The sequence below is a fragment of the Mirounga angustirostris genome, unplaced genomic scaffold (genome assembly GCF_029215605.1).
Source record: "Mirounga angustirostris isolate CCGP_5_RB_7025 unplaced genomic scaffold, mMirAng1.0.hap1 SCAF_9, whole genome shotgun sequence".
Lineage (NCBI taxonomy): Eukaryota > Metazoa > Chordata > Mammalia > Carnivora > Phocidae > Mirounga > Mirounga angustirostris.
In genome coordinates, this window is record NW_026991717.1 from 79576789 (window position 1) to 79594500 (window position 17712).

At 37.7% G+C, this 17712-nt stretch overlaps 1 protein-coding gene across 6 annotated transcripts in view; it reads left to right on the plus strand.

Annotated features, from left to right (window-relative positions):
- The first annotated feature begins 886 nt into the window (after positions 1 to 886).
- G2E3 (G2/M-phase specific E3 ubiquitin protein ligase) overlaps positions 887 to 17712 on the plus strand; it is a 59031-nt gene continuing 42205 nt past the window's right edge. For 3 of the 6 annotated variants that reach the window (XM_064570898.1, XM_064570901.1, XM_064570897.1), the window contains exon 1: positions 887 to 1329. Coding sequence is in view for 2 of the 6 variants with exons in the window: in XM_064570897.1 (XP_064426967.1) it covers positions 1242 to 1329 (88 nt within the window). In the remaining 4 variants the exon portion in view is untranslated. Of the gene's footprint in view, positions 1330 to 7981; positions 8342 to 15804; positions 15950 to 17712 lie in introns of those variants that run through there. The other 3 variants (XM_064570899.1, XM_064570896.1, XM_064570900.1) reach the window with 3 other exon arrangements.

Below are 17712 nucleotides of genomic sequence, written 5' to 3' on the forward strand. Positions count from 1 at the left end.
CAGAGAAAACTTTTTACAGTTTACTATCCATCTGGAAACTTTGTATGCCATGCACACACACACACACACTTTAAATGGATACAATATTTAGTCCTTCTACAGTTGATTTTTTTTCCTTATTTCATTTGAGTCCCTACTGATCTACTTCTTTTAGTGCCTGTACAATATCAGTGTATCAGATCCTAAAGTATCATAACTTATTTCATCTTTTCCTTATTGATAGACACAGGTTATTTCCTATTTTCCACTGTTAAAAACAGTACACCAGTTAATAGCTTTACACCCCCTTCTGTCAGATTATCTGTAAAATAAATTCATAGAAATCTAATCTTTCAAACTGCAGTCTTGAGAGAAGCTCAAGGTGTTCTGTCATGGCTTGGTTTGAAATGATCTGTTGAGGTAAATCAGACGTGAAGATGATCTGGTGGCAACGTCAAAATCAGAGTTGTTTAGCTTCCTTTCTGGAGGGGTTGGGGCTAAAAAATGTTGTCTTTCTTTTCTAGTAGCCCCCAGACGCACCCCTTCAGAAGCAGTCCTTGGTAAAAGAAAATGACACTATTGTCCTAAGGACCTCACAGGACAACTACGTAATAATCACGTAAAATAGTCTCTTATCCGAGGGGGAAGAAAGAGTTGTGGCCTTCTAACACTTATCCTCACGTTCTCCATCCGGGACCAGAACTAGTTCGACCACCACTTATTTTCACTTGGTGGTTCGAATAAGCGTGACTGGAGCACTTGGCTTTTTGTCTTCCTCAGAGAGGGGGAGGGACAGAGGTTAAAAGTCCTGACTGTGCCGGAACTGAGGAGACCCAGGGAAAGCAGGTCTGTGCACGGTTTGTTTTTCCTCTTCGCTGTAGCTGTTTACGCGGGGGCGATGGGAGGAGTGGAAACGTCAGGGCCGCATTGGTGCTTTTATTCTCTCCAGTCCTTGAAGGAATGAAACTTCAGCGCCGTCTCTGTCCATTTCAGAAACAAGAGGATCCTCTCAAGAGTCACCGGGCAGAGACACCGACTCTGCGCCTGCACTTTTCTGTGACCTGTGAAGTAAGAACACAGACCAAAGACACCAGGGCAGGAAGCACGACGCAGACCGCGCTCCTTCGGAGAAGAGCCCGGCGCCCTTCGTCCTTCCCCCACACCCCGCGTTGCCGCGGGCCCCGCCTCACGGGGGGTGGAATTTAGCGCACCTTCCGGGTTGCAGGCGGAAGTGGACGAATTTGAATCTTGTGGGCCGTTGGATGGGGCTGCTTGCGGTCGGCTTTGCGGCTCCGCGGAAGAAGGGAAAAGTGACGCGACCGTTCTGGAACTTCTGCCCAACGCGCCTTGGTGAGTGAATGGAGAATGGGAAGAAACTGAGTATTCCAGGGAGAGGATTCGGACCGTCGGAGGGGACAGGGGTCGAGAGGCGGGACAGTGTGGCGGAGGCCTCGGAGTGCCTTTGGGGGTGTCGGGTGGTGGGGTTGGGCTTGAAGGCTGGGAAGTCGGGGCGCTGGGGAGCGTCTCCCGGGCCCGCGCACACGAGCCAACTCTACGTAGTGAGGATTCCGAGGCCCCCCGCCCCCGAGACTAAGCCTTATTTAATCTGACGTTCTGGTAAACGCAGTTTAGTATTTCCGCCGGTTGGACTCGAATGCTGAAGCTGTAACAGCAGTTAGACCTAATTGCGAAAGCGTTACCGCAGGTAAAAAGTATCTTCCTTTATTAAAGATGGAAGGTTGGGGGCAGGTTTAGAATGAGGAGGTGCTGTACGTGGCTCCGGGTTCCCCCAAGAGTGATACTCAGAGTACTCTTTATTATTCTGGACCGCAGGGATATGACAGTCTTTGAAATGCCCCGGTGGGGATTTAAACTGAAATCTGAGTATCCTTTGTATTTAAAACCCGGATATTTTTCTTTCACGATTGACATTTCTCTTGTACCGCAAAAATCCGGGACTCTTGCTCATTTAAACTGACTATAGTAACAGCTGTAGTTCATAGAGGTCTTAGTTTGCTAACAATAGGGATAAGGTTTAGCTAGTTCCACAGATCTGCCTTTTCAGCTGCTTCATTCATTGGCCAACTGGGTTATTGTGGAGTCATTATGGAAACTACTAATGTTAACAGACTTGGGTTTTCTTTGTTTTTTTTGTTTTGTTTTGTTTTTTGTTGTTGTTTGCTTTATTAATTTTTAGTGATGAACTACCTCAAATAGCAAACGCTGTTTAACCCCATAGCAAAGTCTGCCTTCTTCTGGAGTAGTTTAAATGTGTACCCTACATCTAAAATATAAATGAGTTTAAATGTATAGAAATTTTATATCTTGCCTTATTGAACACTGTCTAATATTGTGTTGTTTTATAGGAACCGGTATTTTATGTTCCTTTTAAGATTTTAACACCAGGGTATCATACCATAAAAATGCATAAATATCTTTTAAAAAATAGACATTTCTTCATCTATTACTGGCTGCTCCTACTCTCCTATCCCTGCTAGTGAACTTTTGTTTCATTATTAGCCAGGAAAAATAGATTTAAATATTCAGTATTTATGATTGTTGAACTTTAAACGTTTGTGTAAGATTGCAGCAAAGACATTAGCTGTACTTTCCTAAGAATTGCAGACAGCTGTTCTGCTCATTTTATGTGCGCTACCAGCAAATAGTAATTTTAAAAAAATTAGTCTCTACATTTTAATAGGTTTCTTGTCCTTACCTGGACTTTTTTCATTTATTTTTGCTCCATCTACCTAAATCATCAGCGAATTTCAAATTTTCTTATGTACACATTACCTTGAAGGGTTTGTTAAGTGCTGATTCCTACACTTCAAAATTAAAGATTTATTTATTTGAGAGAGAGAGAGAGTCCCAAGCAGACTCCATGCCCAGTGCAGAGCCCGTCATGGGCTCCATCTCCCAAACCATGAGATCACCACCTGAGCAGAAACCTCAAGAGTCCGCAGCCCAACCAACTGCTCTACCCAGGAGCGCCCTGACAGGGTTTTAAGGGCACTGACTTGATCTTTCCTAGGGAGGCATTATAATATACTGTTAAGGGCAGGGAACTGGAGTCAGACTGCCTCAGTTCAAATTTCATCTCCACCAGTTGGCAGTTGTATGACCCAAGCAAGCTGCTTTACCTTTCTGTGCTTCAAATCCCTGACCTGTGTTAATGGGATAATAACAATACGTACCTTGAAGGATTATTGTGAGTCAAATGACTCAACACATATAAAAATCTTAGATTAGTGTGTGGCACATAGTAAATGATACATATATCTCCGATTATACTGAGTTACTGAGCATTGTACAAACCACATTACATACATTATCTCAATCTTCACATATAACACTGCAATATTTACTATTTTCATGTAAGTTAATGGAGGCTAAGAGGGTTCAGTTCTCACACAACTACCAAAATGTTTGAACCAGGTTCAGAAACTAGATTTAATTAGAAAGTTTATGCTTCTTTTTTAATGTCATTATTATTATTATTTTAAATAATGCTTCCTGCCTCTCTCTGCAGTCTGTCCTTTCAATTATTGCCTCTTAAAAATCTCTGATGGCTCCTCTTTGTCTACCACATATAATTCAGATTTCTCAACTTTTTCATTTTTTTACAAAGCCCTTGTCAATCTGGTTCCAACCTCTGTTTGCAAGCATCAACTTCATAATATTCTACCACTCTTTTCCAACCTGTGATGTTCTATCCGTACTAGTACCATTGTCCAAATTTGTTCTCTCATTTTTATATATACTTAGCCATCAACTTTTTTAGGTCCCTTTAAGATTTTACCCAGTGGGTTTCCAATACTTTCCTAGACTTCCCCAGGTGGAATTCTTCTTCCTCAGTGCAATGTAGTTGTAAACATAGCACTAGACTGAGAGCTCTTGTCCTCTTTGTCTTTATATCTGCAATTCTTGGTACAGAACAGTGAGTGTCCTTGTACTCTGAAACTGTATATGTTCAACCAGTGCTTGTTATTTTAACAATTTAACACATTGTATCTTGTTAAATGCTGAGGAAGTTTGTTGTTGTTTTTTTTTTTTTGAACTTTTTTTCTGAAGTGATAGACTGTAATTCTGGATAGCTTAGTAGAGATTTTAGTGATACCATATGGTTTGTAAATTTCACAAATACGGAAAAATATGTATAGAAATTGTAGGTTCAGAAGACATTTCAAGTGGTAAAAAATTACGAGTAATATTTACTAACATTCACGGAACTCCAGATGCTTTATACATATTTTCTCACTTAATCTCACTTTTCTCACTTTTATTATTATCCCCATGTTAAGATGAAGAAACTAGGTACCAAAAGATTTAGTAACTTAAAAAAATTTTTTTTGCATTCCATTTTCTCCTGGTGGAATTTTTTTATTACAAGAATAATATATGTTTAGTGTAATTAGATTAATAATAGGGAAGTACATACCTAAGTATTCATTTCTATGTTCAATTCTAAATTAAGAAAATATTGGGGAGTTAAAAAACAGCAAAATTTGCCTTTCCTTTTGAGTTTTTTTTTTTGTAAAGATTTTATTTATTTATTTGAAAGAGAGAGAATGAGAGAGAGAGAGAGCGCACATGAGAGGGGGGAGGGTCAGAGGGAGAAGCAGACTCCCCGCCGAGCAGGGAGCCCGATGCGGGACTCGATCCCGGGACTCCAGGATCATGACCTGAGCCGAAGGCAGTCGCTTAACCAACTGAGCCACCCAGGCATCCCTCCTTTTGAGTTTGAATAGCTGTTTCTTGATCTCTTTGCCCGTAACCTTTTCTTTAAAAAGCTGCCCAAAAATATAGGGACATCACTCTAAAGACCATTGGGTAGGGTTTGGTCTAAGGAGCTTATGATCCTAATATGCTCCCATTCCACACACCGTCTCCAGCCAAAGAAGTACCAGATATAGGAATGAATAAGAGCTAAATGTCTAGACCATTCACATTATTTCTTCTTGAATTTTGGAATTGGGATACCAAAAACTACTGGAGCCAAGCCAGAAAGGTCTTTATATTGCTGAGATCACAGTGAATCATGAAGAAATAAGACAGTGTGGCAGAGGGAGCCAATAAACAATGGGGTAGGGCAACCTGTTTTCCAGAGATTAGTTATAAAAGTCAGTAAAACTTGTAACTTTATTGCTTTTCCTTTTGTTGTTAAGACTATTTTTTTAGAGCAATTTTAGTTTCATAGCAAAAATGAGGGGAGGATAATAGTGATTTCCCCCACACATGCCTAGCCTCTCCCATTATCTACATACCCCACCAGAGTGGTACATTTGTTGAAATCGTTGAACCTACATTGACACATGATAAGCACTCAAAGTTCATAGTTGAAATTACAGTTCACTTTTGATTTTGTACATTGTTTGGGTTTGGACAAATAGATGATGACAGGTGTCCATCATTATATCATACAGAGTATTTTCACTGTTGTAAAGATCCTCTACACTCCACCTTTCCCAACCACTGATCTTTTTACTGTCTTCAGAGTTGTGCCTTTTCCAGAATATCATATAATTGGAATCATATGGTTTGTAGCCTTTTCAGATTGCCTTCTTTCACTTTGTACTATGCATTTAAGTTTTCTCCATGTCTTTACATGGCTTGATAGCTCATTTCTTTTGTGTCTGGATGATCTATAGTTTGCCTGGATGATCCATAGTTTATCCATTCACCTACTGAAGGACATCTTAGTTGCTTCCAAGGTTTGGCAATTGTAGATAAAGATGCTGTGAACATGTGAACGTTTTGGTGTGGACATAAGTTTTGTTCTCCTTTGGGTAAATACCAAGGAGCATGATTGCATAACTGAGGTAAATCCCACTTGGTTGTGGTGTATAATTTTTTAAATAAGTTATTAGACTTGATTTGCTAATATTTTGTTGAGGTTTTTTGCATCTGTCTCTTTGACATTGGTATGAGGGTAAAGATGACAGAATAAGCTAGGAAGTATTCCTTCTGCTTGTATCTTCTGAAAGAGGTTGTAGAGAATTGGTATAATTTCGTCCTTAAATGTTTGGTAGGATTTGCCGGCGAACCCATCTGGGCCTGGTGCTTTCTGTTTTGGAAGGTTATTAATTACTGATTCAGTTTCTCTGATACAGTCCTATTCAGAGTGTTTATTTTTCCTTGTGTGAGTTTTGGCAAATTGTGTCTTTGGCCCATTTCATCTAGATTATCAAATTTGTGTGCATAGAGTTCATGGTATTCCTTTATTATATATATGTTTTAAAGATTTTATTTATTTGTCAGAGAGAGAGAGTGTGAGCACAAGCAGGGGGAGTGGCCGGCAGAGGAAGAAGCAGTCTCCCTGCCAAGCAAGGAGCCCGATGTGGGACTCCATCCCAGGACCCTGGGATTGTGACCTGAGCTGAAGGTAGATGCTTAACCAACTGAGCCACCCAGACATCCCTCCTTTATTATATTTTTAATGTCCATAGGATCTGTAATGATAACCCTTCTTTAATTTCTGGTATTGGTAATTTGTGTCCTCTCTGATTTTTTTCTTAGCCTGTCTAGAGTCTTACTGACTTTATTGATCTTTCCAAAGAACTAGCTTTGGTTTTGTTTATTTTCTCTATTGATTTCTTGTTTTCAGTTTCATTGATTTCTGCTCTAATTCTCATTACTTATTTTCTTCTACTTAATTTGGATTTAGTTTACTCTTTTTATAGTTTCCTACAGTAGAAACTTAGATGACTCATTTTAGATCTTTTCTAATATATGCATTCAATGATCTAAATTTCCCTTTAAGCCCTGCTTTGACAGCATCCCTCAATTTTAATGAGTTGTGTTTTCATTTTCATTTAGGTCAAAATATTTTGTATTTTCTTTTGAGATTTCTTTTTTACTCTTGTGTTATTAAAAATGTGTTGTTTAATCTCCATATATTTTTCAGATTTCCCAGCTGTCTTTCTGTTACTGATTTCTAGTTTAATTCCATTGTGGTCTGACAGACATTGTATGATTTCGATTTCAAATTTGTTAAGGACTGTTTTATGGCCTAGTATATGGTCTTTCTTGGCAAATGCTCTATGTAAGCTCGAGAAGAATCTACATTTTGCTCTTGTTGGATAAAGTACTCCATTATATCTAGTTGTTTCATGATGATGTTCAGTTCAACTATCAGATCAGTTCCTTACTGATTTTTTGCCTACTGGATCTGTCCATTTCTGATAGAGAGGTGTTAAAGTCTCCAACTGTGGTTGTGGATTTACTTGTTTCTCTTTGCAGTGCTATTAGTTTTTGCCCCCCATAGTTTGCCTCACATAATTTAACATAGTTAAACATAAGGTCTTAGGTGTATACATATTAAGTATTGTTACATCTTCTTGGAGAGTTGACCCCTTTATCATGTTTAATGCCCTATTTATACCTTATAATTTCCTTACTTTAAAGTCTGCTCTGTCTGAAATTAATATACTCCTGCTTTCTTATTAGTATTAGCATGTTATATTTTTCTCCATTTATGTTTAATTTATATTTAAAGTGGATTTTTTGTAGAAAATATATAGTTGGGTCTTATTTTTTGATCTACCCTAACAAATCTGTCTTTTAATTGGTACATTTAGACCATTGCCATTCACCATGACTGTTGATATAGTTTGATTAATGTGTACTATATTTGTTACTGTTTTCTATTTTTTGCCCTTGTTTTTTGTTCCTGTTTGTCTCCATTCTTTTTCTGCCTTTTGTGGTTTTAATTAAGCATTTCAAATGATTTTATTTTTTTTCTTTCTTAGGATATCAGTTATATTTCCTTTCTAACTTTTTTTAGTGGTTGTCCTAGAATTTGCAATACACATTTACAACTAGTACAATAATTGAGTATGTTATTGATACTGTTATTTTGAACAAGCTGTTGTCTGTTAGGTCAATTAACGATAAGAAAAATAGAAGTTTTTATTTTACATTCACTTATTCCTTATTCGATGGTCTTACTTTCTTTATGTAGATCTGAGTATCTGAATACTATCTTCCTTCTCTTTCAAGAATTACTTTTTTTTCTTTTATTTTTTTTATATATATATTTTTTTGTGTTATTTTTTGTTGTTGTTGTTGTTGTTGTTGTTGTTGTTTGCTACTGCCACCAAGATCTGCACCTGCGGCGGCTCCACCCGGGCCCGCGCCCTAGGCTTCAAGGCTCACCGCAGCGGCCCTCCTACTCGTCGCGGCGTAGCGTCCGCGGGGTGGGGGTTGGGGGGGGGGACCGCGGTGGCCCCCCGGGAAGGGGACCACCGCGCCCCCGCCCCGCCCGCTCCCGTCCCTCTCGCGCGCGTCACCGACTGCCAGCGACGGCCGGGTATGGGCCCGACGCTCCAGCGCCATCCATTTTCAGGGCGGGTTGATTCGGCAGGTGAGTTGTTACACACTCCTTAGCGGATTCCGACTTCATGGCCACCGTCCTGCTTCAAGAATTACTTTTAACATTTCTTATAAGGCAGGTCTACTGGCAACAAACTCTCTCAATTTTTGTTTGAGAAGATCTTTACTTTTCCACTTTTTTTAAGAGAGAATGTGCACGTGTGTGCAAGTTGGGGGGTTGGGGGGTAAAGGGAGAGGGAGAGAGAAAATTCCAAGCAGGCTCCATGCCCAGCTCAGAACCTGATGGCAGGGCTCCATTTCATGACCCTGAGATCATGACCTGAGCCGAAATTGAGTCAGACATTTAACCAACTGAGCCACCCCGGTGCCCCTTCTTTTACACTTTTGAAGGATAATTTTGCAAGATACAGAATTCTAGATTGGAATTTTTTTTCCTCAACACTTCTTGCCTATATGGTTTCTGAGGAGCCATCAGATGTAATTCCTTCCTTTGTTCCTCTATAGGTAAGGTGTTTTTCCCCTTCTGCTTGGTGTTCTCTGAACTTAGTGGATCGGTGGTTTGATGTTTCACAGTGACTTGTCATTAATTTTTTTTTTTAGCTTTTTTTTTTTAATTAAGTAAGCTTTACCCCCAGCGTGGGGCTTGAACTCATGACCCCAAGATCAAGAATCGTATGCTCTACCATTTGAGCCAGCCAGGCACCTGTCATTAAATTGTTTCAAATACTTCTGTTCTTTCCTCTCTTGTGGTATTCCCAAAACGTTTATGTTACGCCTTCTGTAGTTGTCCCAAGGTCCTCAGATATTTTGTTTTGTTTTTTTTTATTTCATTTTGTTTTTCTTTTTTCAGTGTTTGTTCTCTTTGTTCAGTTTTCAAAGTATCTGTTGAGATATCTTCAGGCTCAGAGATTCTTTCCTCAGCCATGTCCAGTCTACCTGGAATCCCATCGAAGACATTCTTCATTTCTGTTGCAGTGTTTTTGATCTCTAGCATTTCTTTTGGTGCTTGCTTAGGATTTCCATCTTTCTTCTTTCATTGCCATCTGTTCTTGTATACTGTATACTTTATCTGTTAGAGCCTTAGCATGTTAATCATAGTTGTTTTAAATTCCCAGTCTGATAATTCCAACATTCCTACCATGTCTGGTTTGGATGCTTGCTCTGTCTTTTCAAATTGTGCCTTTTGCCATAGTGATTTATAATTTTTTCTTGATAGCCATACCGAGTAAAAGGAATTGCTGTAAATAGCTGTTAGTAATGTGGTGGTAAGTTGTGGGTGAAGGGAAAGAGTTCAGTAGTCCTATGATTAGGTCTTAGTCTTTTCATGAGCTTATGTCTGTGAACTTACAAGTATTTCTCAGCTTCCCCCACATCTCCCCTCATATGAGATAGGATGGCTAGAGTAGCTTGGAGTCAGTTACTTCCCTTTCCCCAGGTCAGTTAGGCTCTGATAATACCCTAGCAGGTTAGGCTCTGGTTAACTAGTTTCTCCTGAGGGCAGGCCTTATTAAAAAGAACAGAATGCTTTGACATATTTCAAAATGGTACCTTCCCCCCTCTTCCTGCCAGAATGACAAGATTTTTCTCTTGATATTTACTGTGGAATCCTGGTCAAGATCCTGGTTGAGTTCCTAGTGATAATTCTCAACAATATTGTGGGGAGTCCCCATAACTGGGTCCCCCTGAAGTTTTTAACTCTCAAATTGTCCATACTGAGTCACCAGCCATTAGTCAATTACAGTTCAGGTTTTCTTAGCCAGCACTGGATCCCACAGTGGTTCCAGCTGTTAAGTCTCTGCTAAAGTAAGTTGTGACTCCCTGTACTTACCCGTGTCTCTATTCTTGGGGGCAGTGGTTTGTCTGGTGTCCCTCCCTCTTACCGATCCAAAAAATGTTGATTTTTCAGTCTTTTCAGCTTACTGTTAGGATGGAGTAGGGACTTACAACCTGCTCACATGCTGCTTTTTTTTTAAATTTAAGTAAATATATTTTTAGTGAAGGTACTAATTTTATGTATCTTTCTGGTAATAGAATTTGTATAAAATAAAATTCACTCCATTTATGGGTACAGTTTGGTTTTAATAAATGTATTCTATTATTTGAACATACCTCAATTTATCTTATCCATTTTCTGTTGATAGGCAATTAGGTTTCTTATGGCTTTTGGCTATAAAAGTAGGACATTTTTTAGCCACTATGGACATTTGTGTACAATGCACATGTCTTTCTTACTACTGGCTGCATCATATGATAGGTGTACATTTAACTTTATTGAAGTAAAAATCACTCATAAAATTAACTATTTTAACCATTCAGTGACATTTAGTACATTCACAATGTTGTACCATCACCATCACTTCGATCTAGTTTCAAAATATTTTTATCACCCCTAAAGGAAAACTCATATCTATTAGACAAGCATTCCATATATTCTATTCCCCCAGTTCCTGGAAACCACAGATTTGCTTTCTGTCTCTATGGATTTACCTGTTCTGGTTATGTCATATAAATGGGATTACATAATATGTGACCTTTTGTGTCTGACCTCTTTCACTTAGCTTATTTCTAAGGTTCATCCATGTTGTAGCATATATCAGTGCTTCATTCTTTTTTATAGCTGAATAATATTACATTCTATGGATATATCACATTTTGTATACCATCAGTTTAATGGACAAATGAGTTATTTCCATTTTTTAGCTATTGTGAATAGTACTGTTAACGACATTTGTGTACAAGTTTTTGTTTGAAAATCTGCTTTCAGTTCTTTTGGATAAGTACCTAGTATAATTACTGGGTGATATGATAGTTCTACATGTGATGTGTTGAGCAACTGCCAGACTATTTTCCATAGTAGGTTCTCCATTTTACATTCCCATCAGCAATGTATGAGGTTTCCAATTTCTTTCTATTCTTGCTTTTTTAAAAAAATTTTTTAAAAGATTCTATTTATTTGACAGAGAGAGAGAGACAGCAAAAGCAGGGGGAGTGACAGGCAGAGGGAGAAGGAGAAGCAGGCTCCCTGCTGACCCTGGAATCATGACCTGAGCCGAAGGCAGATGCTTAACTGACTGAGCCACCCAGGCACCCCTCTATATTCTTGGTTTTTAAATTATACTCACTTGAGGGGGCATCAAGTGGTATCTCATTATTGTTTTAATTTGCATATTCCTAATGACTAATGATGTTGAGCATCTCTTCAGGTGCTTGTTGATCATATAAATATTTTCTTTGGAGAAATGTCTATTCAGACCATTTGCCTGTTTTTAAATTTGGTTGTCATTTTGTTGTTGAGTTCTAAGTTTCTTAAATATTTCTAGATACTTGCTCTTTATCAGATATATGATTTTCAAATATTTTCTCCCATTTTGTGGATTGTCTTTTTACTCTCTTGATTGTGTAGTCCAAATTATTTTTTGTTTTTTTGTTTGTTTGCTTATGGTTTTGGTGTCATATATAAGAAACCATTGCCAAATCCAAGGTCATGAAGATTTACATGACCCTATGTTTCCCTCTAAGATTTTTATAGTTTTTGCTCTTACATATTAAGTCTTCAATCTGTTTTGAGTTAATTTTTGCATATAGTGCAAGATGGGATCCAACTTCATTGCTATGCGTGTGGCTACCCATTTGTCCCAGCACCATTTGTTGAGCAGACTGTTCTTTCCCTATTGAATAGTCATGGCACCCTTGTCAAAAATTAATTGATCATAGACTTACAGCTTTATTTCTGTACTCTTCTTTTCAATTGATCTATATGTTTATACTCATGCCAGTACTAACCTTTTTCAATTACTATAGTTGTAGTGGTAAGTGTCCAAATTGGGAAGTATAAATCATTCACTTTTTATTTTTTGGTTTTGACTATCAAGGGTTCCTTGAAATTCATATGTGGAGGGATACTCTGCAGTTTTGTGGGTTTTTTTCCAGCTTTCCTTCTTTCATTTGTTTGTTGCCCTTGTATTTCTTTTCTAAACTATATATTCAACTCCCAACCTCATTTTATGAGGCCAGCATTACCCTGATACCAAAGCCAGATAACGACACTACAAGAAAAGAAAACTACAGGCCAATATCCCTGATGAGTGTAGATGAAAAAATTCTCAACAGGATACTATCAAACCAAATTTAACAGCACATTAAATGCTCATAATACCACATGATCCAGTATTTCCACATCTGGATAGTTACCCGAAGAAAATGAAAACACTTGATTCCAAAAGATACCTGCATCCCTATGTTTATTGCATTATTTAAAAGATGTGGAAGCAACCCAAGTGTCCCTCCGTAAATGAATAGGTAAAGAAGATATGGTGTGTGTGTATATACACGTTGGAATATTACTCAGGCATAAAAGATGAAATCTTGCCATTTGTGACAACATGGATGGATCTAGAGGGTATTATGCTAAGTGAAATAAGTTAGAGAAAGACAAATACTGTATGATTTCACTTATATGTGGAATCTAAAAAACAAAACGAATAAATAAAAACCAAAAAATCAGAAACAGACTCATAAATACAAAGAACAAATACAAAGAACAAACTGATGGTTGCCAGAGCAGAGGGGTATGGGAGGGAATGGGTAAAATAGGTGAAGAGGATTAAGAGATAAAAACTTCTAATTATAAAATAAATAAGTCATGGGGGACGAAAAGTACAGTATAGGAAATATAGTCAGTAATATTGTAATAACTTTATATGATGAGAAATAGTGATGATGGAATTCATTCCTGAGCAGTCAGGCAAGAAAAAGAAATAAAAGGCATCCAAACCAGAAAGGAGGAAGTAAAATTATCTATTTGCAGATGACACAATCATATATTGAAAATCCTAAAAAAATCTCACGAAAAACTTTTAGAATAGCTATCCCGCTGTAACAAGAGGGAATTTGGCTTACTTTATTGTATTAGTTATCTGTTGCTATGTAACAAATCAGCCCAAAACTTTGTGACTTAGAACAACAAACATTATCTGACAGTTTCTGTGGGTCAGAAATTTGGGAGCAGCTTAGCTGTGTAGTTCTGGTTTAGGGTGTCCCATGAAGTTGCTCTGTTTGTTAGCTAGTCTTCAGTTATATGGAGGCTTAATTGGGGTTGGAGGATTTGCTTCCAAAATGGCTCACTCTTGCTTAAGTAGGCCTTTCCAAGGAGCATCTTCAGAGTCTTTATGACCTGACAGCTAGCTTCCTCCATGATAGAGAGTAAGGAGGAAGTCACAGTGACTTTTATGACCTAGTCATACGTTGTCATTTCTGCCAGCCTTTTTGGTAGAAGCAAGTTACTAAGCATGGCCGCAATCAAGGAGAGGGAAATCAGGCTTCACCTTTTGAAGGAAGGAGTATCACTGATTGGCCAAGTGGAGGTAAACAGTGGAAGAGACTCAGAATACTTTTTGACAGTGGCTTCTTGGAACTCTTCATTAAATTGTTCATGGCGTCTCAAGGAAGGAGAGAATAGTTTGCTATTATTTAGAACACCAAGTCTATTAAGACTTGGGCTGTTATTGAGACATATATTTACATAACATTTTCCTCCTTCTACTTAGGAAGTTTCAAAGTTCATACACTGGAAGGAAAACAAATGATAAAATCAATTAAAAATATGTGAATAATCTTTTTTTATAAGATTTTATTTATTTGAGAGAGAGTGCAAGCATGGGTGGGGAGGGGCTGAAGGAGAGGGGGAACCAGGCTCCCTGCTGAGCAGAGAGCCAGCCGCTTATCCCAGGACTCCAGGATCATGACCTGAGCCACCCAGGTGCCCCTCTTTTTTTTTTTTTTTTGCGAAAGTTTTGGAGACAAATAAAGTGATCATCAATCAGGATTTAGAAAAAAGTTTTATTTCAGGTCTGGGAATTAAGAAGAAGGCTAATGTCAACTGGTCAAAAGTATGAATTGTGTCCTATCTTTAGAAATCCAATTTGGGGGTAGCTTTTAATTTTGATATAATTTTAAACTTAGAGAAAAGTTACAAGAATAGTATACAGAACTCCTGAATAATATTCAGCAATTGTTTTGTGACCTAAAAGTCAGCCTAAAACCATCAGAGATAAACCTGTAATGTGATAAAGTTAGGTTTATTAACTCATTGCAGTGAGAGAGATTGCAGACCAGAGGAACCACCCGGCTTCTCACCAAACAAAGGGTAAAACAATTTCTTAAAGGATTTTGGAGAAGGGTGGCATTTAGGTGAAATTTAAATGAACTAGTGTTTTGATAAGGTCAGGCAAAGCCAGGGCTGTGTGTAAACTAAAGGAGTCAGCATCAGATCTGGACTACACAGTGGACCTATGGTGTTGTTTCCTTGAAAACTACAAAATTAAGAGGAAGGAGGAATGTTGTGTTCAGATAGCCCATATCTATAGCTCTGTATCTTTTTGGAAATTGAGATTTCTTCTCTGTATCAGTTACTGACTTAGATCCTCTTAGCAAAAGTAGGATATTTCAGAAAGTTTCCTCATGTCCTTTTCCAGTCATTTCCCTGACTGAGAGATAAGTACTGTTCTGATATTTTCATGGTAGATTGATTTTGCCAGCCTCAGAACGTCTTATGAATGGAATAATGTAAATATGAATGCTATGTAGTTTCTTTTACTCAGCATAATATCTGTGAGGTTCATTTGTGGGGTTTTTTTTTTTTTTTTTTTGCATCTTGCAACACTTCTTACGTTTTTATTGCTAAGTAGTATTTTTTTTGAAGATTTTATTTATTTATTTGGGGGAGAGAGAGTGTGAACATGGGGTCGGGGGTGGAGGGCAGAGGGAGAAGGACAAGCAGGTCCTTGATGCAGAGCTCCATCCCAGGACCCTGAGATCATGACCTGAGCCAAAGGCAGATGCCCAACAGACTGAGCCACCCAGGCGCCCCTATTGCTAAGTAGTAGTGTATTTTATCAATAAATTGCAATTTGTTTATCCATTTTCTTAGTGGTGAACTAGTGGGTTTTCAGCTTTGGAGTATCATGAAGAAGGCTGCTATGAACATTCTTGCATAAGGTTTCTGTCTGTATATGTTTTTATTTTTCCTTGGATAAATAACTAGATGTGAAATTCTTGCGTCAAAGGCTAGTATATGGGTATCTGTTTAACACTTTTACATTTCTTCCAACAATTTATGTGAGTTTCTCAGTTGATTCATATCCTTTCCAATGTTTGGTGTTGATAGTCTTCTTAATCTTAACCATTATTGTGGGTATGAAGTGGTCTGTCATAGTGGTTTTAACTTTTTTTTTAAGATTTTATTTTCAAGTAATCTCTATACCCAATGTTGGGGCTCAAACTTAGAGCCCTGAAATCAAGAGTTACATGCTCTATCAACTGAGTCAGCCAGCAGTGCCTTGGTTTTAATCTTTATTATCCTAATTTCAAATGATGTTAAACATCTTTTCCTGTGTATATTAACCATTCACATATCTTCCTTCATGAAGTGTCCATTCATATCTTTTGCCCCTTTTTTTAAAATTTTTTTTAAGGTTTTATTTATTTATTTGACAGAGAGAGACACAGCGAGAGAGGGAACACAAGCAGGGGGAGTGGGAGAGGGAGAAGCAGGCTTCCCGCAGAGCATGGAGGCTCGATCCCAGGACCCTGGGATCATGACCCGAGCTGAAGGCAGATGCTTAACGACTGAGCCACCCAGGTGCCCTGCCCTTTTTTTTTTTTTTTTGTATTGGATTGTTTGCTTTGTATTTGTTGAGTTGTAGGAGTTCTTTATATATTCTAGGTACAAGGCTTTGTCAGACACATCTTTTACAGTGGCATACATATTTACTTTCTTAGTCATATCTTTTGATGAGTGGAAGCTTTTAATTTTTATGTAGTATAATTTGTTACTTTTTCTGTTAAAACTTGTAGTTGTAGCTTATACATTTAGGTCTATTATCCACTTGGAATTAATATTTTCATGGTGTGAAGTATGGATCAAGGTTCATTTGTTCATTTTCCATATGGATATCCAGTTTTTCCAGCACTGTTTGTTGAAGACTTTTCTTTTCCCCATTGATTGCTTTGTTACCTTTGTTGACAATCGAATGACTGGAAAAAGATCTATTTCTAGGCTTTCTAGTTTTGTTCCATTGGTCTTTGTGGAATTGTGTATATTAATACACTTTGAAAAACTACATAAAGTGTTTATTAGATATTGGCATACATAGGAAAAATCTTTCCCATACATGTTTTGCCAGCATTGGAGATTTTTCTTATGATCAGCTTATAGCCAATGACATCTGGAGGCTTTTCAGCATGGTTCTCTACACACTCTGTGATACTTTGTGTGTGTGTGTCATGTGAGATTGATGTTTACTTTTAATTCTTTTACATTTATTTGTAACTGAGAAAGCTCTTGTTTTACTGCAGAATTTTGAGACTAGTAATAACAAAAAATTCAGACACCTTTTTTCTTAAGGTAACATAGTTATATATGTTATAAAGATCTGAACAGAACTTCATCACACTGTCCACCAAGAGATGCCTTGGGTCCTTGCAGTGGGAAGGGGAAGAGGAAGAGAAGATGTAGCCACATAGAAAATGTAGTCTAGAACCTTGCCCGTCATATCATTATCTCTGGACTATGTATCAGTCATATTCAAATATTTATTAGTACTGTGCTGAAGGATACAGGAATTTTACCCTCGGGGAATTTGCCAGTGTAGCTGAAGAATTAAAAAAATTGAAGTAAACATAATACAAAGTAATATGTGATTAATGTTTGCTTTAAGATCATTGAGAGAATTTAAAATATCTTTATTATAATTGTGTTGTGGACCTCAATCATTATTCTGAATTACAGTAAATCTAAAAGTAAGAAAAAGATAGTTGCAATTTACCGACAGAGGGGAGAAAGTAAGGAATTATAAACTGGAGAGAGTGGATCTCAAATATAAATCTGTGTTGTTGGATTTGATTAAGCATCATTTATAAATTAAAATATGTTTACTCTAGGTGAACTACAGTTATATGTTTATGGAATAAACATGTAGTTACATGTGAATAGATTTTTATGCAGAATTCATCAGAAGTTGAAGTGTAGAGGCTGAACTCTAGGAAATAAATTAAGGGTTGCTGGAGGGGAGGTGGATGGGGGGAAGAGATAATTGGGTGATGGGCATTAAATTAAGGAGGGCATTGTAATGAACATTGGGTGTTATATGCAATCAATGAATCATTAATTCTACCTCTGAAACTAATTTAAAAAAATATAACTGGAAAAAAAAGGAAGTTGAATTATAAAGAAGTTCTAATAAAAGAGGCATTTAATCTTCCTATTTATTGTATTTCATCAGTTTTAAGATGGACCCCTATCCCCATACATCTTTTAGCATGTTTTAAATTAAGGTTGTGATCCTTAGTCAGTTTGGCCAGTGGGGCAGTCTGCAGTCATTGTATGAACATGTATAAACATCA